Here is a 25,787-nt window from a genome sequence, read left to right as displayed (position 1 = left end):
CTAGAGATGCTTATTCTGGTTCCCTTTGAGCTGCCAAAAATGGCCATGCAATATATTGGAGGCAGCTCTCCCAACCAATGGTGACATCTTCAACACTGGAAAAGAGGCATTTTGTATTTAAAGCTTGGTTAGCACCTTAAGTTCATGTTCCTGGTCTTTAGCTTATGGTCTTGACTCTTTTCCCACTTTCATAAAGGGAAAAATCTAGAAAGGATGGTTGACAATGTTGAGCAATAAGGGTGAGAGATCCCCAGGCACAGTCCTGAATGCAGGCAAGATTTGTGGCAAAAAAATGGGTTTATACACTGAGAAAACAACTTCTTGGAGGGCTCTTCCAAAAAGAATTTTAGCAAAGGTAGGTTTTTAGCAAAGATGGCTTTACACTGAGAAGAAACAACTTCTCAGTGGACTAAATCCTGTTAAGATTTTTAGCAAAGATTTGGGATTCAGCCTTTGATTATATTGGGTTTTTGTGGCCCAGAGCTAGGCAGCAATCTCCAGATGAATCTGAGGGACTAATTTTCAATTCAATAAAGGTGATTATGCCCCAGGCCAAGATCTGCAATTGAATTGTAGGGAGATCTCCAAGGGAGTTTCCCCTAGGAACTGGAAGGTGAGGACCCTCCCAGAGGCCAGGAGGGGTTGAGGTTTCTTTAACCCAGGTCCACCCCCCCAGATCAGGGGGATACAGTTTAAATCAACTAGAAAGGTGTTTCTTAATACTTTCATTTAAATTAAAGAGGTTTTCAATAAGCTTTCACATATTATACAAGTTCCTCTTTTCCTCCTTAGACATCTGTTTCCTCATTTGTAAAATAAATTGGGGGTTTTTTAATGACCCCATACCCAAGAAAATCCAGGGATCCAAAAATAGAATTCTAGTGGGGAGGAAAAAGATGTCTCTGAATTTGGATGAGAAATACATTTTGTCATACTTTTTATTAACTTCTAGTTTCCTTTTTTTTGTTTATTTTGTTGGAAGCAGTGGGGTTAAATGACTTGTCCAGAGTCATACAGCTAGTAAGCACTTAAGGTCACATTTGAATTCAGATCCTCCTGACTCCTGGGCTAGGCCTCTAGCCACTGAACTACACAGCTGAACCACTCTGGTTTCCTTTGTAATCCCTGGTACTTTATATTCTGAGAAGTACCTCATCAGACACTGTCCAGGGGGATACATTAAACAAAAATGGATTTGGATAAATGGTTTTTATGGTCCCTTTCTCTTCCTGTTGTAAATCTCATGATCTGATAGTTGAAAGGCCAGCTGTGGCTTCAGGGCTTCCCTGTGCCCATAGAGCCCACTCTGTACCAGCTGTTCTCTTTTTCTGGTTTTTGGAGTTAGCAAAGGAGGAAGTGAGGACTCACGCTGGAGAAGACATCAGGCCAGGTGACAACTCACTTGAAGAGTGAAAGGTTCAGAGCACACTAGAACAGTGATTGGAATGGGCAGTGCTTGCTTTGATGGGATGAAGAGTGGGAGGGATTTGTGCCTGAGAATGGGCAGGCCCTTGAAGGCTCTGCATAAAGTCTGTTGCCAGTTGAAAGCAAAGGCAGAAGGCTGAAGAAACAAGGTGAGTGCCCGCTTAACTTGCCCTCTTAGTGATTCTGGGGGAAATTGGCACATCATGATTCTGAATACCTTCCCCGTGGGGCTACCATATCTATATGCTCTCCTGCTGTGTCTGCCCACCCCAGGCCAGAGCATCATGGATCCTGTGGTCCCCAATGTCCCCTTTGCTGCCATCTGGAATGTTGGCACTAATTTCTGCCAGAAAAAATTTCAAATCAACATTGATCTGGAAACCTTTGGTATCGTGGCCAACCCAGGCCAGGCCTTCAAGGGGCCAAACATGACCATCTTCTACAGCAATCAGCTGGGCCTTTACCCTTCATACACATCTGACGGGCAGCCTGTTAATGGAGGCCTGCCACAGAATGCCAGCCTCGATGCTCACCTGGCCAGGGCTCACCAGGATATCTTGGTCTCTATGCCCACACTAGATTTCCGGGGCCTAGCAGTCATTGACTGGGAGTCCTGGCGCCCGCTGTGGGTTCGCAATGGGGGATCCAAGAACATTTACCGGGAACGCTCTCGGGAAATGATCAGGGCGCAGCACCCAGACTGGTATTCTTGGTGGGTGGAGAGGAAAGCCATAGAGCAGTATGAGAGGGCTGCCAAAGCCTTCATGCTGGACACCTTGAAGTTGGGAGTGTCCTTGAGGCCCGAGGGGCTCTGGGGCTATTATGATTTCCCAGACTGCTACAATTACAACTTCCAGAGCCCCAACTACACAGGCCAATGTTTACCTGGAATTGAGGACCAGAATGACCGCCTTCAGTGGATGTGGGAGGAAAGCCGTGCCCTCTATCCCAGCATCTACCTGTCCCCAAAGCTGGCCGGCAATGGACATAGCCTGCTTTATGTCCGTTCGAGAGTGCGAGAGGCCTTCCGGGTAGCAGCTAGAACCAGCAATTCTCACCGACCCATCCTGCCTTACACTCAGATATTTTATGAGAACACGGATCGCTTTCTGTCTTTGGTAAGTGCCTTTACAACTTCCCCCAGCCAACCAATCCATCCCTCTAAGGTTAGAATATGGGGTCCAGTATGGAGACATCAGAGCCCCATCGTCACTGACAGGTACCCCAGCCTTGGGCTGAGATGCCTGGGAATGCTCGCTTTTATTACCTTCTCACTCCCATGAAGCCCAGGAAGTAATGTTGGCGTGATCTGCTAATTTCACCCAGACCCAGGACTTCATGGCAGCTCTGCTCCCCCATCCCTATTGACCCTGTAATCCCCTAGCTCTGGGTTTGTTCTCTGCAGGAGGACTTGGAGAAGAGCATTGGAGAGAGTGCAGCCCAGGGAACAGATGGAATAGTGCTGTGGATCAGCTGGTGGAACTATAACAGCAAGGTGAGGAGAGCCTGGGGCTTGGGAGGAGGATCTCTTGGGGGGGGTTAAACAAGGCCTGGGGACTGATATCTAGGGGGAGGATCAGTGGAAACAAGAAGGCATTTTCAACTCTGCCCCAAATCATTGGATCGTTTATGGGTACTAGGCATCCAAGGAAGGAGTGTGTGTGTGTGTGTGTGTGTGTGTGTTCCCTCAATACTGGACCTGGATCAGCCAGTCACAGAGGTCTGATATTCCTCTGTTAGAGTTCCAAGTTAAGGGCCAAAGATTTATTTCGATGCTGTGGGGCAGCTAATTTTGAAAGGAATTTGGCCAAGAACTAGAAGCAAGAAGATAATTTTATTGGAAAGAGAAACAAAGATCAGATTCAGTAGTTTTATGACTTAAAAGGTACAATTGAAGACTGGTGTTGGGGGGGGATTGAAGAGCATTGAATAGAGGTGGAGAGGTCCCATCATTGAGAGCTGGAGTAGCTCCCATCATTGAATTCTATGGCTTCTTGAAGAGTACTGAATAGAGGTGGAGCAGCTCCCAGGATTGAATTCTATGGCTGATCAATAGATGGTCCTCTGATAGCCATTTGTTTGTGACACTCTCGAGGCTGGGTAACCTTAGAGTTTCTCAGAAATTGCATCATTCTCCTAGAAGGTCCATTTCATCATCTCTAACTAAATCTACTCAGATAAGATTGGCACTGAGGCCACCCTCTCTTTGTTCACAGAAATCGTGCCAGGCTATCAAGGATTACATGGACACCACCTTGGGCCCCTTCCTCCTGAATGTGACTAGCAGTGCCCGCCTTTGCAGCCAGGCTCTGTGCTCAGGGCATGGACGCTGTACCCGCCGTCCAGATCACCCCCAAGCCTTCCTCTTCCTCAACCCATCCAGCTTCTCTCTCCGGCACCAGCCAACCAGTGGGCGTCTGGGAGTAGAGGGCATCTTGACAAACGAAGCCAGAGTCAGGATGACCACTGAGTTTGAATGCCGATGCTACACAGGCTGGAATGGAGAACGATGTGAGCTTCAGGATGACTCTCCCTCTCCTTAATGTAGAAACTAACATCAGCAGGGTGAGATTGCTGTAATAGGATGCTGTGCCCCTGATCTTTGGGGGTGGGGTGGGCCTGGGTTAGAAAAACCCAGAATCTCAACTCCTCCTGGCCTCTGGGAAAATTCCTAAAATGATCCCCACCCTTTTACCAGGTTCTCATGGGAATATCCCACCTCGAATCTGGGAATCAGTTTGGCCTGGAAAACAATAGCTACCCTTTATTGATTTGGAAATTAGTCACTCAAATCGCTCTGTAAGCCTAAGCCATAGAAAGCTACATAAAATCAAAACTCTGTACCCCAAACTTTGCTATCTTCCTAATCAGGAAGGGGCCCATTGAGATTGCTGCTCAATGAAAGTAAACCTATTTTTTCCAAACCTTGCTTGGAGACCGGGACTGTGAATTTGTAAAACCTGCGACATTGGCCTGCCCCCCCCTCCCCCCCATCGATGTTAGGGTATGAAGTCAGTGACATATGGAATTACAATCATAGATACACGTGATCCCACTTATAGATGCAAACACTAATAATCAAGATTTGTATGGCATGCGGGGCATTCTAGAAATAAAGGAAAAGCAAGAATCCCTGCCCTCCCAGAGCTGGAAACAGACGGAGATATTCCAAAAGTTTAAGCCTTCCAAGCCTTTTCCCATATAGTTTCTATTTCAAAACTGGGCACAAAGAGAAACTCAGTAAATGCTGCACTTTCTAAATGAATGAATGAATGAATCCACATGTAAAATTACCAGTGCTAACCAAATTTACATCTGGTCACTGCTGTCCAAAAGCACGCAGCAATGCATCACTTCTAACGCTCACAGATACACATGTGGCACAGGAGGAGGCTAAGAATGGGGAGCGGAGTGATCCTTAGCGGTGTCTGGTCCCGGCAGAGGAAAGGGACGTTTTGGAGGTCATACAGTGGACTCAGGGAGAGCTGCTTACCAGGCTTCAGACTCTCGGTACGGAAATGTTTTCCATGGAAAATCCTGCCGCACCCCACCCCCACCCAGAAGTCCCGCAAGCACAGTCACCCACTTAGTCAATAGCACGGCACAGTCATGCTCACAGATCCATCCTGGGAATGGGGGAAGGGCCTCCCCCTCTCCCTTGTCCCCCACCCATCTTTCTCCGGGCACTTTCGGCCCCTTCGTGCTTCCGGCCACAATAAAACTAATGATGCCGAAGGACTAGTCCGTTCTTTGCCTCGGAGCGGTAGCTGTGACCCCAAACCCCAGCGAACAATGTGGGACAGATGAGAGATTAGATTTGAGTTCTGGCTAACCCAACCTGCCTCTCCTCTCCCTCTCGGACACCGAGAGGCTATCCCTGCACCCCCAGCCCCCCCAGGGAGCGGTGTGCTGTGTGACTGGGGGGAGGGGGCACAGGGCCCCTCGCCTTTCCCCATTGGAGGCAGGTGTGTGCTTGCCTCCTGGGGGGAGGAGCCCGGACCCCTCCACCCGCTATTGGGAACGCAGGTTTGTGCTGGCCTCCCCAGGGGTGGGGAGGCCAGTTCTGGACTTCCTCCTCCGCGCGGTGGGGGAAAGGACCAGTCACTCCGAGGTCTTCGCTTCTCCCGGCCGCGGCCGCTCGGGTCCCGGCTTCCAGTTCCGCCTCGGGACAGAGAGCTGGCCTTTGGGGGGGTGGAGGGCACTCAGGGAAAGGAGGGAGAGGCGGAAAGCTTTAAAGTCTGGGCCTCGGAAGGAACAGCTCCCTCCCGGGACCCCTCGCCCGAGGGTTTCTGCAAGGGTTTCCACGGGAATCAGCCGCTTCTCTTTCCTCCCGGGGCGGCTGCCCCAGTACAAGATTACGAGAGGGGGACCTGCACAGCGGCGGTAAGTTTTCGGACCTCCGCGTCGGCCGCAGCTCATTCTCCTGTCCTACCTCGTCTCCGCAGCCTTATTCTCGCATTTCCCCATCCCAAAAGTCTCCCGCATTCCCTATTCTTCCACTCCCATCATTTAAGCCTGCCACCTCACTCCCCTGTCCCAGCCTCCTCCTGGATTCTCCTTTCTCTTTCTGCTCCGCTTCCCTCCTTGTCCTCTGGTCGCCTGACCTCACTTTCGTATTCTCTGAACCCCATTCTTTTCCCTAAAGCACAGCTCTAACCATGTCACGTCCACTTCGACTCAATGAAATCCAGTAACTCTTTATTATGACTTCCTATTCCAGGATTAAATATTCAGTTCTTTGCCCTTAATAACAGCCCCTTTCTGTCATTCCAGGCTTCTTACATGTTATTTACTACTCCGTGAATTCTGCAGTCGCTTACTATTCCTCATAGTCCATCTCCCATCTCCACGCTTTGAGGTTTGCTGTCTCTTCTCACCCTTCTCCTGGCTTCCCTCAAATTCCTTCAGATCCTTATTGCTTTCCCCCCCATTTCCCACTTGTTAATAATGCCTTCCATCATTGTCTTCCATCCACTATTCTGCGTATATCCAGATTGCTGTAAGTTGTTCTTGGTTCCCCGGTATGCTGTGTCCCCCATTAGAGGACATTACCCATTCGAGGGTAATGATCTAGTTTTTGTCTTTCTTTGTGTCCTAAGCTCTTAGCACAATGCCTGGCGCATAGTAGGGGTTTTTTGTTGTTGTTTTTTTAATCGTTGTTCAGTCATGTCTGACTCTTGGGGAATCTCATTTGGAGTTTTCTTGGAAGAGACACTGGAATAATTTGTCATGTCCTTCTCCAGCTTATTTTCCAGATGAGGACATTGAGGTAAATAGGATTAAGTGATTTGCCTGGGGTCACGTAGCTAGTAATAAGTATCTGAAGCTGAATTTGAATTCAAGTCTTTCTGACCCCAGAGTTGGCACATTGTATCACCTAGTACATGGTACCATTACATCACCATACTATGTATATATGTGAACTAGAGGATCATCATCTCATCAATTCCATTGAGTTAACACCTTGCTTCAAGTATACTTCTCCAAAGTCCTGGCCCTCTACATTTATTGACCATTCCCCAGCCTTCCTCTTCACCGGTTCTCTTTTTATTGGCTGGTACCTCTGTTCTATGGCCCCCCAAATTCCTATCCTCTCATTCTACTGATGATCCAACCCTCCTTTCCCCAATTCAATCTCCTGTCTTTCATCGTCCCGTCTTTATTTCTTTATTCGTGTCTTGTATTTTCTTGTTTTTTGACCCTATTCTCCTATCTTCCTGTTTCCTAGTCCCTGCAATCTTGATCCCACTGATCTGTTTCCCTGACTCTCTACCCTGTCTTCCCCATCTCTCTCTATTACCTTTTACCAGCCAAGGCAAGGGCAGAGCCAAGGAGAGGGCAGATTCCAATCTTCACCCCCCAAATGCCTTGACTTTGTGGTATTTTGGCCTTTCTCCTTTTCCAAGTTTAGGAACATCTCCCCAGTGGTTTGATTAGACAGATATGGTATTAATGGGTTGCCCATTCTAGTTACTGCCTAATCTCAGAGTTTCCCTCACAAACTGTGCTCTAGTGACTGTTTAATCTGGGAGCTCTCTTGAGTCACTTGTTGACCTTGCCATGTTATCTGATCCCAGGACATTCAATTTCTGAAATAGTGAATGTTTAACCTGAGAGTCTGGTTTTGTGTGTGTGTGTGTGCTTATGGGTGTGAGCTCCCTTCTTGGTTCTGAAAGCAGAAGTTAAAACCAACTCACCAGCCACTGTCCTGTCACAACAGAATCTGAGCTACTGATTCCACTATGCACCATGGCTCCAGGAGGCTCCATGTTTTTCATCTGTGCCCTTTTGCTGATCTATCCAGACCTAACTCAGGCCTCAGGGGGCCCTGTGCTGCCCAATGTCCCCTTTGTTGCCATCTGGAATGCCAACACCTATTTGTGCCAACAGAAATTTCAGGTGAACATTAGCCTGGACACATTCCATGTGATAGCCAACCCAAACCAAGTCTTCAGGGGACCAAACATGACCATCTTCTATAGCAATGAGCTGGGTATTTACCCACGGTATACGCCCACTGGGCAGCCCATCAATGGGGGCTTGCCCCAGAATGCCAGTTTTGGTGCCCACCTGGCCAAGTCCTATAATGACATCCTGACCACTTTGCCTGAACCTGACTTCCAGGGGGTTGTAGTCATTGATTGGGAAGAATGGCGCCCTATTTGGACCACGAATTGGGACTCAAAGAAAATATACCAGAAGCATTCTCTAGATTTGGTAAGAGAAGAGCACCCAGACTGGTGCCCACGCCAGGTAGAGGAGGTGGCTAAGAAACAATTTGAGGAGGCTGCCAGACAATGGATGCTTAGCACCTTACAGCTGGGGAAGTTCCTTCGACCCAGGGGACTTTGGGGCTACTATGGTTTCCCAGATTGCTATAATTACAACTTCCAGCAGCCCAACTACACAGGGGAATGCTATGAAAAGATCCAAGTCTTAAATGATCAATTATCTTGGATGTGGGAGCAGAGCCGAACCCTCTACCCTAGCATCTACCTTCCCCCGAAGCTGGCCAACACAGGGAAATCACTGCCATTTGTCCGTGGGAGGCTACGGGAGGCCTTCCGAGTAGAAGAGAAGACTTCAAATCCTGGCCGGCCCATCTTGCCCTATGTGCAGATTTTTTATGAGAAGACAGATCATTTTCTGCCTTTGGTGAGCACCTCCCTCTAGTCCCCTCTCCTCCTAAGCTTCCATTCTCTGTTGACTAGAATCAGATCAGGTGTAGCTCAAAGCCTTTGCCCATATTCTGAGTGCCAAGTTAGACGCAGGGCCCTCCCCAAAGTTGCCCATTCCTACCTTGAGTCTTCTGGGGATGGTTTTCTTTCTTGGTGTCAGATTAGACTTCAAGGAATTGGGCTTCTCTTTCCCCATTTATAGGAGATCACTCTCCCGACTCCTGACATACCCATTGGTGGGCAGCTGCCTGCCCCACGGAAGCATTGTGGTATAGCTGAAAGTGTTTGATGCACAGTCAGAAGCCCTGGGTTTGAATCCTGCCTCTGATAATTGCTAGCTGAGTGACCTTGGACAGAACACTTAATAGTTTATTCTCCTGCTAAATAAGCATGATAGATAGTGTTTACAGGGGAGAGCTGTTGGGAAGAAAGTACTTTGTAAACCTTACACTAGAGGAAATGCAAACAATTATGGTGAACTCTTCCTCTACTGTTAGGAGTAGTCCCTTCAGGTTTGAGGCGGATGGCATGTCCCTTTGTGCCTTCATGGATTGGGGGAGGGATAAGATGTTAATACTCTCACAAAGGCATTTTCCATTCCTCTCCCCCTCCCCCTTCCCCAGGAGGAGTTGGAGAATACCATTGGGGAGAGTTTGGCCCAGGGGACAGATGGCATTGTGGTATGGCTGAGTGGAGAACACGAGCACACCAAGGTGAGTGGGACCTGGGAGAGGCCAGAGGATGCAGGGTCACATGTGGACAATATTCTTTCAGAAATGCACATTATAAAAGAGAAGAAGAGACATTACCCAATTGGGTATGCAATGAAAAAATTTTGAAAACCAGCAAATTAAAAAATCCCAATTAAATATCAAAATAGAAATCCTAAAAATCAAGGAAGAGATGAACAAAATTGAAAGCAAAAGAATCTATTGAATTAATAAATAAAACTGCCTGCTTTTAAAAATATATACAATAAAATAAACTATTAACTAATTTTAATTTTTAAAAGTACAAAACCAAGTTACCAGTATCAAAAATGAAAAGATAAATTCATAACCTATGAAGAAATAAAAAACTATTTCCTGATGCCAGGAAAAGCTAATGTGGGCTCTATTCCTAGGGGTGCCCAGATGAAGCTGGCCCTGAGCCTTTCTGATGCCAAGCAAAGCTATCAGGGACTCTGTTCCTTCTGGCTCTGAGCCTTTCTGATGCCTCTGGAGATGTCCAGATGAGGCTGAGGCTGAGCCTTACTGAGGGCTCTGTTCCTAGGGTGTCCAGATGAGATTGGCCTTGAACCTCCCTGGTGTCTCTCGTTGTACCCATGCAAAACTAGCGTAGAAAATGTTCCTGGAGGTTCTTGGGTGAGTGATACTAAGGCTGTCTGCTTTCTACCCCCAGGAATCCTGCCAGGCCATTAAGGATTACGTGGATACCACCCTTGGACCCTTCATTCTGAATGTAACCAGCAGTGCCCACCTCTGCAGTGAGGAGCTATGCTCAGGGCACGGTAGATGTGCCCGCCGCCAATATCACCCGCAGGCCTTCCTTTTCCTCAGCCCAGACAGCTTCTCTATTCATCGACAGCCAGACACTGGGCACTTGAGCCTACAAGGCTTCTTGGCAGAGGAAGCCTTGACCAAGATAAAATCAGAATTTAAGTGTCGCTGCTATCCAGGCTGGGTTGGGGAGCACTGTGAGAAGCAGGGCAGCTCCTGACTCCTCTAAAGAAACATTGCCATGCTGAAAGGGCCTCTTGATGCTCCTTTGCAGTCCTGGTCTAAACCCGGTGGGAGATAGCTTCCCCTCTACAACTGTTCTGTCACTGCCTCCCAGCCTTCAGTGATTATCACTCTGCTGTGTGATCATGAATAACTTATTCCACCTTTCTGAATCTGGGTTCTCCATCAGAGGGAGCTAACAGGACTTTAGTGCGGTTTTTGGAGGAAAATGCTTTATAAATCACTATAAAAAGGGGAACAATGTTATTCCACGGAACACTGTTATAAAGTATGTTGGGGGGAGCTGAACCAGACATTGTCAGCAGGTTCCCTCTGGGCTCACCCAGAGTTCCCCCTCTGTCTGTGACCCTCTACACGCACTTATATCCAAATATTCTATTCAGTGACAAAACCGATAATTTTATCCACCTATGCAATTCTTTGCTGAATATTAAAAGAAATGAACAATTTCAGGATAGCAGTTTCTCCCAGGACCATTCATTTCTAGCTGAATTCCACTGAACAAAATGAGAATGATTTTTCTTTTTTTTTTTTTTTCTTTAATGATTTTATTTTTCCAAATATGTGCAAAGATAGTTTACAACATTCACTTCTGCAAAACCTTGTGTTACAAATTTTTCTCCCTCTCCTCTTCTACCCTTCACAAGACAGCAAGCAATCTGATATAGGTTAAACGACTATAAATCTTTTAAAGATTTCCATATTTGTCCTGCGGAGGAAAAAAACAAAACACATGCAAACAACAAAAAGGTGAAAATACTTGCGTTCTGATCCACATTCAGTCTCCATAGTCCTCTGAATGCACAGGGCTCTTTCCATCACAAGTCTATTGAAACTGATTTGAATCACTTCATTGTTGAAAAGGACCAAGTCGATTACGGTTGTTCATCACTTAATCTTGCTGCTGTGTACAATGTCCCCTTGGCTCTGCTCACTTAGCATCAGTTCATGTAAATCTTTCAGGATGTTTGGAATCAGCCAGCTCATGAACATGAGAGAGATGATCAGGGAAGAAAGCTATTGATCTTTAGAATCTGAGTTCCCTTTTCCTTGCAGGTGAGTTTCTTTGTGCTGGAGCCCAGAGCTTCAGGGGCGCTGAGGGTGACCCTTTCTCTCCAGCTGCAGAGAGGGCAGCCAGTCAGCAAACAGTGACTCCCCCGCCACGGAGGGCATGCTGGTCTGCGTGTCTGCGTGTCCGGCCGCTCGGTCCCCGAGGGTCTGGCTGGGACTCCTCCCCCGCTTCTGTCCGTGTGTCCGTGCTTTACGCGGTCCTGATAATAGCGGATGTTCCCGAAACTTGAAGATGTTCGTTTTATTTTGTAGGAGGAAGAAAATAAGCGATGCGCCTAAATTCACAGAACTAACAAAATGTTGGTGAAATTGGAACCCAGATCTTGTGACTCCAGTCCGCCAAATGACTGCTCTATTGCCAGTCATTATGGGCACACAGTAGGGCATAAACTCATCGGAGGAAGGTCAGCCAATTAAGTGCCAACCGCCGATCCGTGTGACTCTAAAGCTCGTGATCGTGTGGCCCCCGGTGTAGGCTTTCATGTGTGTGCTCCAGTAACCCTGGGCTTACGGAGTTCCTTTCACATCTGAATATTTCCCCCAAGGAGCCTCTTTTTTTTTTTTTTTTAAATATTTCAAGGAGCCATCTTTTAAAGGAAGGAATAAAAAAAGGGGGAAAATCATTCAGCAAAACTAGCGAACACACGAGCCCGTTCTGATAGCGAGGGCTGCGTTCTGCCCCCTATTGCCCCTTCTGCGAGGTAGTTTGTGGTTTATTAACCCCTTCAGGACCGAGCAGGATTGTTCTAATTAGTGTATGGATTTATACAGAAGGGCGAGCAATGCCTGAGAGCCGCCTGGGGATGGGGAACCCTCCTTCGGGTGACATGTGAGCCTGGGACAGTCACTGCACGCATGCGCGTGCACATGCACGTACTGGTGCGGGTGCACGCGCACTAATGCAGGGTACGTGCTCACACACGTGCGCACCCACCAGACCGGGCACAGCTTCGTGAAGCGGGCTCCACCCCCCGCGGCCCGCTGCCCAATCGGGCCCCGGCTCCCTCGTAAGGGCGGTGGCGGGCAGCGGCTGCTGTGTGTCCTCCTCACCACTGGGTGGGGAGCGCGGGGCCGGCAGGAGCGGAGCACGGATCCCGGCGGGGGAAGCTTCGGCAGCTGGGGAAGAGCCAGAAGCTGGGGAGCAACATGTCAGTATCACGCCCCGCCCCGCTCCCCTCTTGCTTCCCCCCAAGTCTGACTTCACCGCTTGCATGCTGGTCGTGTCTGTGTGTCCGGCTGCACCCCCTCCCCTCCTGTCCGTCCTTCCGCCGTCCCCTCCACTCGGGGTGCGCACCCTCCCTCCCTTTCTGTCCGTGTGTCCTGCTGCACCCCCTCTTCTCCGTGTCTCCGTCAGCCCGCCGTCCCCCGTGTCCGGCGGGGCGCTGTCCGTCAGCAGGGCCTTGTCTTGGGGTCCCTCACTGTGAGAAGGCACCCCGAGAGCCTCCCTACAATAGAGCTTCTTTCCTTCCAGGAGGTCCCAGCCCAGACTCCCCGTTTTGTAAAGGGGGGAACTGAGGCACCGTAGGGTTAGAAGTGGTGCTGGGCTCCCCCTGCTCCCTCAGCCCCAAGTCTTATCCAGGTTTTGGCAGGAACTTGTAAGGGAGGGGGGAAGAAGGGGGAGACTAGTCAGAAGCAGGACAGGGATAATTGTTTCTTAACACCCCCACTTCCACTCCCCCAACCGCAGGGGTTAAGCGGGCCTGGTTACCCCCATCCCTGTGGGGACAGGAAGCAGATGAAGCTTCCTTCTTCAAGAAAGGGTTCAAACTGAGTGAGGAGCAGGCACTGGTCCCTGGAGGCAGCCGGCAAGGCAGCCCCTTTTCTTCCTCTGGATCCCGTCCCTCCCTTGGTTTGACTTCTTTTCTGTAAAGAGGGTAGGTATTTAAGAAGGATGATGGGGGGGCAGAGGAGGGGACAATGGTGGTATATTGTGGAAAGAGGTCCGAGCTAGGAGTCTGGAGGCTTGGCTTAAGGTTCCAGAACTAACCCTTCATATTGTGAACTGGTTTAAATCATCCCCCTGGGCCTCAGTTTTCCAATCTGTAAAATGGGAGTGTTGAAAAGGCCAATTTCTAGAATCTGTTCTATCTCTGATGTTCAGTGGTTCTTTGAACTTAGAAATTCTGAAGCTAGGATCATTGTTGTGATGTGATCTATGGCGTGGCGTCTGTCACCAAATGATGGCAGGTATCATAAGTTGGGGTTCGGTCTTGTGAAGAATTCACAATGGCCATTCTCCTTGATAAAAGATAGATTTGTTTAAAGAAGGGGTTACGGACAAAATGAAGGGATACAATAGACACCAGGAATGTTAAATATGAAATGGAGTGGGACGGCGCATGAAAGGCAAGTTCCTTAGTAACTCACAATTACTCCGTAGAAAGGGAACACCCCTGGAGCCTGGGGCATGCCCTCAACTGGCAGTTAGCACCCTAAAAGTTAGCTGTAAAGAGGAGAAATGGGGTTGAGAAGCGTAGTGGAGTTAGGGGAAATATGACAGGGCATGGGGTGGATGGGATAAGGGAAAGACACCATGAAACAGAGACAGCCTGATGTAGTGGACTGAGCCAAAGGAAGAGAGCAAAGTCACGGGCCATAAATTATTTTATAGGAAAAATTTAGCCCCTGGGTCTTAACTTAACTTGGATTTCTAACTGCATTACCTTTAGAGGGTGAGACCAAGGAACTAAACCGATCTCCATGATCAGAGCCTTCTTCCTGCTTGCTTAAGAAGTAATTTTTGTCAATTCTTCTGCTAACCACATTGAAGACTTCATCAGTTGGTTTGATAAGGAGGGTGAACAGACCTTTCTGTGGGAGTTCTCACATTAACCATCTTTCTCCTCAGTTTTAGATTTTTAGACTAGATTTGCTTTTTCTCCTACTCCCAGACCTTGAGAACAAGGGAGTTCATGATATGGGAGGCCCTGGTGGAGGAGAGCCAGCCGTTGGGACCCAGTCTGTGGGGGAGGAAGCAGGAGTCCTTATCTGTGTAGCTCTGCAATCCCCTGGAGAAAAGCAGAAGTCAGCCCGAAGATGAACCATGCTTTGCCCCTCAGAAGGGAAGAGGCTTGGCTTCTGTTCCAGCTTCCCCCCTTAACCTCTTCCTCCCCCAATCTCTCCCCACAATCAGCCTAAGGGGCTCTGACCTACCTAACCTGTCTCCCGTTCACTTTGGACCTCCACTTTTCTGAGAGGCCTGGTTTCCCTTTTGATTAACAAAGGCCTGAGATTCTTGTATCCAGTGTCCATTTTCTCCTTCCTTCCTCCCATGAGCTGAAGCAGGGCTGGGGAAGGAGGATTTGAGGATTTCTATTTAGGGCTTGGGGAATCTGTCCCCATTGTTGGTAACAGCTGGTCCAGGAGAAGGGTTTCCTCTTCTCTAACAAAACCAGTGAAACAACATAAATAATCCCAAACCCACAGAGAATCCAAAAATAACTTTGATTTTGATCTTTTGGGGAGCTTATAGGAGACTAGTGTCAGTTTTCCTTCCCTGAATGGAGTTCATACTGGGGAAAAAAAAAAAAAAAAGCTACATTAGAGACCCAGCAGAGACCAGACCATAAAAGGATTGGTTGAAGGAAGGAGGGGGTGGGTATTTTCCATGGACTAGAGAACTGGGGAATCCTGGAAGAAGCCGTGGTAAGATCTCTATCTTCAACTATCTGAAGGGTTGGCCAACAGAAAAAAGATTAACTTCTCGATCCCGTGAGGGCAGAATTAAAAGCCCCTGGGAGGGTTGGGAAGTTGCAGATTTAGGTATAATTTAATAAAGACCAAACTTCCTAGCTGTGATAGCTGTCCAGGAGATAGTGAGCTCTCCATCATCACCAAAACTCTCCTAGTTAGTGAAAGACTCTGTCTGGGATGCTGTAGAGGGCATTTTTGTTGAGGGTGGGTTTATAATAGATGATTCTTGAGATACCATCAAGTCCTGACCCACTGGGATCTGTGAAGTCAGCTCTGGATGCTCCACAGGAGGAGAATGGAGTATTGATCGTAGACCTCGAGGGAAAGCAGAAGTAGCTCCCGACCAGCAGCTGGATGATGGCCTCTTTGGCCCCGTTGGCTACAAGCCCTGGCCTCGAAGAACTGACCCTGGAGCCCCGCCCACCTGCGTCCAGAGCTCCTGGATGCCTGTGCTGACCTCATCAACCAGGAGTGGCCCCGGAGTCGAGCCTCACGCCTGCACTCTCTGGGACAGTCCTCGGATGCCTTTCCCCTATGCCTGGCCCTGCTGGGGCCACCGCCTGCCCCTGGGGCCTTGCCCACGGTCCTGGGCCATTCCCGCCTCTCCAAAGTCGTTGCCCACGATCACAGCCTATTGGTTGAAACTGTGGTTGTGGCCCGGGCCCTTCGTGGTCAAGGGTTTGGCAGACGCCTCATGGAGGCCACTGAGGCCTTTGCCAAGGCCCGGGGCTTTCGTCGGCTACACCTGACCACCCACGATAAGCAGCATTTCTATGCCCACCTGGGCTATGAGCTTGGGGAGCCAGTGCAAGGCATCACCTTCCGTAGCTCACTGTCTGCTGCTATCCTCCAGACCTTCGCCCAGCCTGCCAACCTCCCAGAAGCTAAAGCCCCCAGCCCCTGCAGGGAGACTATGGGGACCCCCTCTACTTCTGACTCCCATGCTAGACCCCATCTACCCCCTGTACCACCACCACCCCCTCCTCCTTTACCTGCTCCCCTTCTCAGCTCTCCAGTTCTCTCCCCCATAGCCTCCCCAGAGCAGAGCCTTGTGGAGACCCCATACAGGGACATCCGTGGCCGCCCCATATTTTGGATGACAAAGGAGATCTGATGGGGTTGACTTCATGGCCTTTCTGCTGAGGACAGAAGGAAGGCCAGAGTGCAGGGGAGGATTGTAAAGAATAATCTGGGGAGATCCCTGAGAAGTCTTTCCTGAAATCTCCACAGTGCCTGAAGCCTGCTTTCTTGGGGGTACTGACAACATAGCTGTCAGTGCTGCTCCCCCAGTGAAGGCAGAAGATGGGATATCAGCCAGCCCCAGCCCAATTTTCTTTGGCATTTCTTTTTTGGGTAAGGGGAAGAGCTAGGGGGTGCCTATCTCAGACTGCCAAAAACCCACCCAGCAGAGAAAGTGAAGGCTGAGAGACCACCAGAGGTCTGTAGCACTTTAAGGTTTACAAAACACCGCCCCACAATGCTCCTGTGAGGGAGGGTCTGCACATCTGTATTATTGTCCCCATCGCTTAAGGGGGAAACTGAGTCCTAGAGTGGCAAAACTGGGATTCCATCCCAAGCTTCTCTTTCCCAATCCAAGCTCTCTGCAATACCTCAGAGTTGTCTTGCAGATTCTAAGCTCAGTGACTGTGTTATATCTGAACTGTGGACAGAAGTCTCTGTACGCAGTAGTAGGTGCTCAATAAGTGTTCATTATTACATTGTTCAGCAGCATGACTGTGTGTGAGCAGCAGCAAATAAAGCAGCCTCATCATGGGGACCACATGGCTCTCCTTTGTATTTATTTCTCCTTATTCAACTCTTCATTTGGCTTCAGTCCTCCAGCATTCTTTCTGCCCTTCCCAGGAGGCTTAGTTTAACCATCAGCCTCTTCTGGTCCACCCACAGTTCAATGAGAGGGATGGAAGGGAAGATCAGTGATGATGGGAGTTAGGAAGGTGTGTGTGTGTGTGTGTGTGTGTGTGTGTGTGTGTGTGTGTGTGTGTGTGTGTGTGTGTGAGATAGAGAGAGACTATGATCCTTCCTCACACCCAGAACTCTTGTGCTTCTGCCCCTCACTCCAGTATCCTCTTTCCCCTACAGGTTTCTCCTTGCTGGGCCCAACTATGAATGGGGGCTGCTCTCTGGTGGCTTGGGCCACCTTATGCCTAGTGGGGGGGTGGGCCACCTCGTGGCAGCTGGGCCGCCCCTTCACTGCAGTGTGGAACGTGCCCACAGCCCGATGCCAAACCCGCTTTGGCCAGCCCCTGCCCTTGGAGGCCTTTGGCATCGTGTACAACCAGGGCCAGCATTTCCGGGGCCAGAACGTTACCATCTTCTACAAGAACCAGTTTGGCCTTTACCCCTACTTAGGGCCAACAGGGGTCATCCACCATGGAGGTGTCCCCCAGGCTGTTCCCCTGAAGAAGCACCTCACCCTGGTTGCCAGCCAGATTTCAGGCCTCATGCATAAGGGCTTCAGAGGCTTAGCTGTGCTTGACTGGGAAGAGTGGCACCCACTCTGGAACTGGAACTGGGGGCGTCGCAGGATCTATCGAAAGGCATCTCGGGCCTGGGCCCAGCAGCAGTGGCCGGATCTGTCTCCTAAGCAGCAGCGTCTAGAAGCTCGGGCTGCTTTTGAGGGGGCTGCTCGGGCACTGATGGAGGATACCCTGAGACTGGGGCAGGCACTTCGTCCCGGGGGGCTGTGGGGCTTCTATCGATTCCCTCTCTGCCGAAGCCCATGGCCCAGCAGGCACAATTACACCGGGAAGTGCCAGAAGGCAGACAAGACCTACAATGACCAGCTGCGCTGGCTTTGGGAAGCCTCTAGTGCTCTCTTCCCCAGCATCTACCTCCCACCAGACTTGCCTGTAGTCTATCGAAAGGCCTATGCAAGATATCGGCTGGAAGAGGCTTTCCGAGTGGCCCGGTTTGCACATCCACGTGCTCTGCCAGTGCTGGCCTATACCCGACTCACTCACCTTGGTTCTGGGCGGTTTCTGTCCCAGGTGAGCTTTTGATCTGAGGGGAGGACATAGTCCCAATCTTCAGGGAGCTTTTGGAGCCCCTGGTCTGAGGAGGAAGTGGGAGAGGGGGAGCAAGGGGTTTGACCAAGAGATAAGGGTGGCTAAGTAACATCTCTCCCTTCCCAGAATGACCTGGTTCAGACCATTGGAGTAAGTGTAGCCCTGGGGGCAGAAGGCATCGTCCTCTGGGGTAACCTCTCTTTTTCCAGTTCTGGGGTAAGTGCTTCTTCTCTGTATCCTCTCAGAATTTCCATTTCTATTCTTAGTGCCCTCGTCTCAAAGGCCAGATCTAGGACTCTAGATGTATTCATTTAAATAATATATATTTTTTTCCAATCACATATAAAGGTAGTTTTCAGTACTCATTTTTTAAAATAAGATTTTGAGATCACATTTTTCTTCCTTCTTTCCCCCTTCCCCAGGAAAATAAGCAATCCGATTTAGCCTATACATGTATAATCGTATTAAACATTTCCACATTAGTCATGTTGTGAAAGAAGAATTGGAACAAAGGGGAAAAAATATATGAAGGAAAAAAAAAATTTTAAACTGCAAATAGTATGCTGAGTCTACCATAGTTGATCATCACATGCTGTTACTGTTACTATTGCTGAGAAGAACTAAGTCTATCATAGTTGATCACCATACAGTGTTACTGTGTACCATGTTCTGTTCCTGTTACTGTGTACCATGTTCTGTTCCTGTGTACCATGTTCTGTTCCTGTTACTGTGTACCATGTTCTGTTGTAGTTACTGTGTACCATGTTCTGTTCCTGTTACTGTGTACCATGTTCTGTTACTGTGTACCATGTTCTGTTGCAGTTACCGTGTACCATGTTCTGTTACTGTGTACCATGTTCTGTTATTGTTACTGTGTACCATGTTCTGTTGCAGTTACCGTGTACCATGTTCTGTTACTGTTCCTGTGTACCATGTTCTGTTCCTGTGTACCATGTTCTGTTACTGTTACTGTGTACCATGTTCTGTTCCTGTTACTGTGTACCATGTTCTGTTGCAGTTACCGTGTACCATGTTCTGTTACTGTGTACCATGTTCTGTTATTGTTACTGTGTACCATGTTCTGTTGCAGTTGCCGTGTACCATGTTCTGTTACTGTTCCTGTGTACCATGTTCTGTTACTGTTCCTGTGTACCATGTTCTGTTCCTGTTACTGTGTACCATGTTCTGTTACTGTTACTGTATACCATGTTCTGTTCCTGTGTACCATGTTCTGTTCCTGTTACTGTGTACCATGTTCTGTTACTGTGTACCATGTTCTGTTACTGTGTGCCATGTTCTGTTCCTGTTACTGTGTACCATGTTCTGTTACTGTGTACCGTGTTCTGTTACTGTGTACCATGTTCTGTTACTGTGTACCATGTTCTGTTACTGTTACTGTGTACCATGTTCTGTTACTGTGTGCCATGTTCTGTTCCTGTTACTGTGTACCACGTTCTGTTGCAGTTACCGTGTACCATGTTCTGTTACTGTGTACCATGTTCTGTTATTGTTACTGTGTACCATGTTCTGTTGCAGTTACCGTGTACCATGTTCTGTTACTGTTCCTGTGTACCATGTTCTGTTCCTGTGTACCATGTTCTGTTACTGTTACTGTGTACCATGTTCTGTTCCTGTTACTGTGTACCATGTTCTGTTGCAGTTACCGTGTACCATGTTCTGTTACTGTGTACCATGTTCTGTTATTGTTACTGTGTACCATGTTCTGTTGCAGTTGCCGTGTACCATGTTCTGTTACTGTTCCTGTGTACCATGTTCTGTTACTGTTCCTGTGTACCATGTTCTGTTCCTGTTACTGTGTACCATGTTCTGTTACTGTTACTGTATACCATGTTCTGTTCCTGTGTACCATGTTCTGTTCCTGTTACTGTGTACCATGTTCTGTTACTGTGTACCATGTTCTGTTACTGTGTGCCATGTTCTGTTCCTGTTACTGTGTACCATGTTCTGTTACTGTGTACCGTGTTCTGTTACTGTGTACCATGTTCTGTTACTGTGTACCATGTTCTGTTACTGTTACTGTGTACCATGTTCTGTTACTGTGTGCCATGTTCTGTTCCTGTTACTGTGTACCACGTTCTGTTGCAGTTACCGTGTACCATGTTCTGTTACTGTGTACCATGTTGTTACTGTGTACCATGTTCTGTTACTGCGTACCATGTTCTGTTCCTGTTACTGTGTACCATGTTCTGTTACTGTGTACCATGTTCTGTTGCAGTTACCGTGTACCATATTCTGTTGCAGTTACCGTGTACCATGTTCTGTTGCAGTTACCGTGTATCATGTTCTGTTACTGTTACCGTGTACCATGTTCTGTTACTATTACTGTGTACCATGTTCTGTTACTGTTACCGTGTACCATGTTCTGTTACTGTTACCGTATACCATGTTCTGTTACTATTACTGTGTACCATGTTCTGTTGCAGTTACCGTGTACCATGTTCTGTTACTGTTACTGTGTACCATGTTCTGTTACTGTGTACCATGTTCTGTTCCTGTTACTGTGTACCATGTTCTGTTGCAGTTACCATGTACCATGTTCTGTTACCGTGTACCATGTTCTGTTGCAGTTACCGTGTACCATGTTCTGTTGTAGTTACTGTGTACCATGTTCTGTTCCTGTTACCGTGTATCATGTTCTATTACTGTGTACCATGTTCTGTTACTGTTACCGTGTACCATGTTCTGTTACTATTACTGTGTACCATGTTCTGTTACTGTTACCGTATACCATGTTCTGTTACTATTACTGTGTACCATGTTCTGTTGCAGTTACCGTGTACCATGTTCTGTTACTGTGTACCATGTTCTGTTCCTGTTACTGTGTACCATGTTCTGTTGCAGTTACCATGTACCATGCTCTGTTACCGTGTACCATGTTCTGTTACTGTGTACCATGTTCTGTTGCAGTTACTGTGTACCATGTTCTGTTCCTGTTACCGTGTATCATGTTCTGTTACTGTGTACCATGTTCTGTTACTGTTACCATGTACCATGTTCTGTTACTGTGTACCATGTTCTGTTACTATTACTGTGTACCATGTTCTGTTACTGTTACTGTGTACCATGTTCTGTTGCAGTTACCGTGTACCATGTTCTGTTCCTGTGTACCATGTTCTGTTGCAGTTACCGTGTACCATGTTCTGTTACTGTGTACCATGTTCTGTTGCAGTTACCATGTACCATGTTCTGTTACTGTGTACCATGTTCTGTTACTGTGTACCATGTTGTTACTGTGTACCATGTTCTGTTACTGCGTACCATGTTCTGTTCCTGTTACTGTGTACCATGTTCTGTTACTGTGTACCATGTTCTGTTGCAGTTACCGTGTACCATATTCTGTTGCAGTTACCGTGTACCATGTTCTGTTGCAGTTACCGTGTATCATGTTCTGTTACTGTTACCGTGTACCATGTTCTGTTACTATTACTGTGTACCATGTTCTGTTACTGTTACCGTGTACCATGTTCTGTTACTGTTACTGTGTACCATGTTCTGTTACTGTGTACCATGTTCTGTTACTATTACTGTGTACCATGTTCTGTTGCAGTTACCGTGTACCATGTTCTGTTACTGTTACTGTGTACCATGTTCTGTTACTGTGTACCATGTTCTGTTCCTGTTACTGTGTACCATGTTCTGTTGCAGTTACCATGTACCATGTTCTGTTACCGTGTACCATGTTCTGTTGCAGTTACCGTGTATCATGTTCTGTTACTGTGTACCATGTTCTGTTACTGTTACCGTGTACCATGTTCTGTTACTATTACTGTGTACCATGTTCTGTTACTGTTACCGTATACCATGTTCTGTTACTATTACTGTGTACCATGTTCTGTTGCAGTTACCGTGTACCATGTTCTGTTACTGTGTACCATGTTCTGTTCCTGTTACTGTGTACCATGTTCTGTTGCAGTTACCATGTACCATGCTCTGTTACCGTGTACCATGTTCTGTTACTGTGTACCATGTTCTGTTGCAGTTACTGTGTACCATGTTCTGTTCCTGTTACCGTGTATCATGTTCTGTTACTGTGTACCATGTTCTGTTACTGTTACCATGTACCATGTTCTGTTACTGTGTACCATGTTCTGTTACTATTACTGTGTACCATGTTCTGTTACTGTTACTGTGTACCATGTTCTGTTACTGTTACTGTGTACCATGTTCTGTTACTATTACTGTGTACCATGTTCTGTTGCAGTTACCGTGTACCATGTTCTGTTCCTGTGTACCATGTTCTGTTGCAGTTACCGTGTACCATGTTCTGTTACTGTGTACCATGTTCTGTTGCAGTTACCATGTACCATGTTCTGTTACTGTGTACCATGTTCTGTTGCAGTTACCGTGTACAATGTGCTCTTGGTTCGGCTTCTTTCTCGCAGTATCAGTGGAAGCTTAGATTTAGAGCTGGAAGCAATTTTTGTTTGAAGCCCTCTAGGTTAATTCCTTCAATTTATAGCTAAGGAAGTGAAAGTCTGAAAGTGGTGACTGCTGAATGTTACTGAGGTTCTGAGTGGGAGAACTGGAATTTTAACTTGGTCTTTAATTCCAAAGCCCATTCTCTTTTTTCTGTACCATACTCCTGAGGAAATCTAGGTCTCCTACTAATAACTGGGTAACACTGGCTAATGCACTTCCCTTTATAATCCCTGATTTTCTCCTGTTCTATATTAACACAACAATTGAATTAGGTGATCACTTTAAGATTCATTCCAATAATTGATGTTTTATTGTTTCCTCCCATTGTAAGACTAGGAAGGAGTATTATCTGATCATGAATGAAGGGTTTAAAAGAAGAAGGCCAAGTTGGTCCTAGGACCAAGCATCCAGAGACTCAATTCTGTTTGGGATGATGTCTCCCTTTTCTTCTTTTTTTTTTTTTTTCAAAATATATGCTAAGATAGTTTTCAACATTCACTCTTGCAAAACCTTGTGTTCCAAATGTTTTCTCCCTTCCTCTCCCCACCCCCTTCCCTAGGCAGCAAATCATCCAATATAGTTTAAACATGTGCAAACATATTTAAACTTCTAAACATATTTCCATATTTATCTTGCTGCATAAGAAAAATCAGATCAAAAGGGGAAAAAATGAGAAGAAAAAAACAAGCAAAGAAACAAGTGAAAATACTACGTTGTGATTCACATTTGGTACCCATAATCTCTCTCTCTGGTGCAGATGGCTCTCTCCATCACAAGACTATTGGAACTGGCCTGAATCACCTTACTGTTGAAAGAGCCAAGTCTATCACAATTGATCATAATCTTGTTGTTGCTGTATGTAGTTCATTCTTGGTTCTGTTCACTTCACTTAAAATCAGTTCATGTAAGTCTTTCCAGGCCTTTCTGAAATCATCCTGCTGATCATTTCTTTTTTGTTGTTGTTGTTGAGGCAGTTGGGATTAAGTGACTTGCCCAGGGTCACACAGCTAGGAAGTGTTGTGTCTGAGACCAGATTTGAACTCAGGTCCTCCTGATTTAGGGGCTGGTGCTCTATCCACTGCGCCACCTCGCTGCCCCCATTGCTTTTTTTTTTTTTTAAATAGCATTTTATTTTTCCAAATATATGCAAAGATAGTTTTCAACATTCATCTTTGCAAATTCTTGTGCTCCAAATTTTTCTTCTCTTCTTTCCTTCCCCACTCCCCAAGATAACAAGCAATCTCACTTAGGTTAAATATGTGCAATTCTTCTAAATATGTTTTTACATTTGTCATGTTGTGCAAGAAAAATCAGATGAAAATGGGGAAAAAAAAGATGAAAAAGAAAAAAAAACACACAAGCAAATAAACATCAACAAAAGGTAAAAAGAATACTATGATTTGATTCACCTTCCACCTCTATCGTTTTCTCTCTGGCGCTTTCTACCACAAGTCTATAGAATCGTCTTGAGTCACACATTGGCAAAAAGAGCCAGCTACATCATAGTTGATCATCACAACATCTTGTTTCTGCTCACTTCACTTAGCCTCAGTTCATGGAAGGAATGGCTTTATTCTTGATCTCATCAAACAAGGCCATCAATTCTTTTTGCCTCAGTTCTTATCCAGCCTTTAATTTAATTTAATTTTTTTATTATAACTTTTTTGACAGTACATATGCATGGGTAATTTTTCACATTATCGTCCCTTGCACTCCCTTCTGTTCCGACTTTTCCCCTCCCCCCTCCCTCCCTCCCCTAGATGGCAGGCACTCCCATACATGTTAAAGTCTATCTCAGCCACAATATATGTGTGCAGACCCCCCATAGCTTCTTGTAGAACAGTACTACTCCATAACATGCCTATACCACAATGTACTCAGCCACTCCCCAACAGGGGGCACCCACTCCTCTCCAGTTCCTGGCCGCCACAAACACTTCTGCACCTTTCCCCCCTCGGGAAGCAGACCCCGCAGAGACTGCCAGATCCGAGGGTATGCGCGGGCGCGGCTCCAGATCACTCCCCAGAAGGGCTGGATCAGTTCACAACTCCACTAACAATGCATCAGTGCCCCGGTATTCCCACATCCTCTCCGAAGCTTATCGTTATCCCTTCCTGTTCCCATGTCCCCTTCCTTCCCTTTTCTCCGAGGGATGAAGGGTTTTTCTTTGTCTCCCATCCTCAGGAGCAGTGCGGGCTTCTCCAGCGCTATCTGTCCTCCATCTTGGGCCCCTACTTAAGCAACGTGACTAGGGCTGCCGAGGTCTGCAGCCAGCAGTTATGTCACGGCCGCGGGCGCTGTGCGCGACGGGACCCCAGCAACGATGACGTCTTCTTACACTGGGAGCCGACGCTGGGAGCCGTCGGGGAGGCCGCCGCCAAATGGAACCACTTCCGGTGTCTCTGTTACCCCGGCTGGAAAGGCTCTGCCTGCAAACGTCCCGGAGCTGGCGCAAAGTGAAGCCCTGTCCCGGAGGGACTCCTCCAGTATCGGTCTTCGCCTTCGGAGCGCCTCTAAGTTGTTCCCGGCCCCTCCCCCGCCCCATTGTTGAGGTGGCCTTCTCCTGCCTGCCCCCCCCTCCTGTTCCTGGTCTTTTTTAAGAGAAGGAAGTTAGAACTGGTGCAGACCTCAGAAATAAAGATCCTAGTTGTACAGATGAGGAGACCGAGGCTCAGAGGGGGACAGAGCTTAGTCACATCCGGTTTTCAGCGATATTTGAACCCAGGCCCTCCGATTCCAATCGAATTTCTCCCCCCCCCCCCTGCTGGGCTGCAAAATGAGAGGATGGAACCAAAGGACCACAAGGTTCCTTCCAGTTTTTTTTTCCCCCCCTGAGGCTGGGGTTTAGTGACTTACCCAGGGTCACACAGCTAGGAAGTGTTAAGTGTCTGAGGTCAAATTTGAACTCGGGTCCTCCTGAATTCAGGGCTGGTGCTCTATCCACTGCGCCACCTAGCTGCCCCCTTCCTTCCAGTTTTTAAATCCTAAAAAACAGTGTATTGTTTGGGTCAGGGTTTAAAATGGGCCTGTCCACTGGCTTCTCTCCCAGGGCGGCTGCATCCTAGAGAGCTTCCTGTGACCTTGAGTCCTTGAACTTTGCCCCCTGGGTTCAAGGCCCGCGACCTGGGAAGTGGTCCCTGGGATTCGGGAGGCGGTTCTGTCCCGGTGACTTCCGTTTCACGGCCCATAAACCGTTTTCTTTCTCCGCTCTG

The 25,787-nt window shown here is 47.6% G+C and overlaps 4 protein-coding genes across 5 annotated transcripts; all 4 read left to right on the top strand.

The window, feature by feature from the left end:
* The first annotated feature begins 1,572 nt into the window (after nt 1-1,572).
* LOC141555693 (hyaluronidase-1-like) lies at nt 1,573-4,402 on the top strand. The gene is made up of 3 exons (XM_074288780.1): nt 1,573-2,543; nt 2,831-2,920; nt 3,642-4,402. Exons 1-3 carry the CDS (start codon nt 1,629-1,631, stop codon nt 3,966-3,968), a joined length of 1,332 nt encoding a protein of 443 aa, XP_074144881.1. The 5' UTR covers nt 1,573-1,628; the 3' UTR covers nt 3,969-4,402.
* Nucleotides 4,403-5,671: 1,269 nt separating this feature from the next.
* Nucleotides 5,672-16,886, top strand: NAA80 (N-alpha-acetyltransferase 80, NatH catalytic subunit). The gene is given in 3 exon segments (XM_074283322.1): nt 5,672-5,808; nt 15,398-15,523; nt 15,525-16,886. Coding segments are annotated over 2 exon segments (759 nt in total). The 5' UTR covers nt 5,672-5,808; nt 15,398-15,463; the 3' UTR covers nt 16,224-16,886.
* Nucleotides 5,676-10,801, top strand: LOC141551567 (hyaluronidase-1-like). Its single transcript, XM_074283319.1, has 4 exons — nt 5,676-5,808; nt 7,646-8,580; nt 9,227-9,316; nt 10,005-10,801. Exons 2-4 carry the CDS (start codon nt 7,675-7,677, stop codon nt 10,320-10,322), a joined length of 1,314 nt encoding a protein of 437 aa, XP_074139420.1. The 5' UTR covers nt 5,676-5,808; nt 7,646-7,674; the 3' UTR covers nt 10,323-10,801.
* On the top strand, nt 12,246-25,785 carry HYAL3 (hyaluronidase 3). 2 transcript variants are annotated; one of them, XM_074283321.1, is made up of 4 exons: nt 12,246-12,564; nt 17,210-18,117; nt 18,262-18,351; nt 24,760-25,785. In XM_074283321.1, exons 2-4 carry the CDS (start codon nt 17,233-17,235, stop codon nt 25,033-25,035), a joined length of 1,251 nt encoding a protein of 416 aa, XP_074139422.1. In that variant the 5' UTR covers nt 12,246-12,564; nt 17,210-17,232; the 3' UTR covers nt 25,036-25,785. The 2 variants fall into 2 exon arrangements, with proteins under 2 accessions (XP_074139422.1, XP_074139421.1); XM_074283320.1 differs by lacking the exon at nt 12,246-12,564 and adding an exon at nt 13,181-13,290.
* The last annotated feature ends 2 nt before the right edge of the window (nt 25,786-25,787 follow it).

This window comes from Sminthopsis crassicaudata, chromosome 1, assembly GCF_048593235.1.
Source record: "Sminthopsis crassicaudata isolate SCR6 chromosome 1, ASM4859323v1, whole genome shotgun sequence".
NCBI lineage: Eukaryota > Metazoa > Chordata > Mammalia > Dasyuromorphia > Dasyuridae > Sminthopsis > Sminthopsis crassicaudata.
Note: the sequence above shows the minus strand (reverse complement) of the source record. Positions and strands in the feature narration are given on the sequence as shown.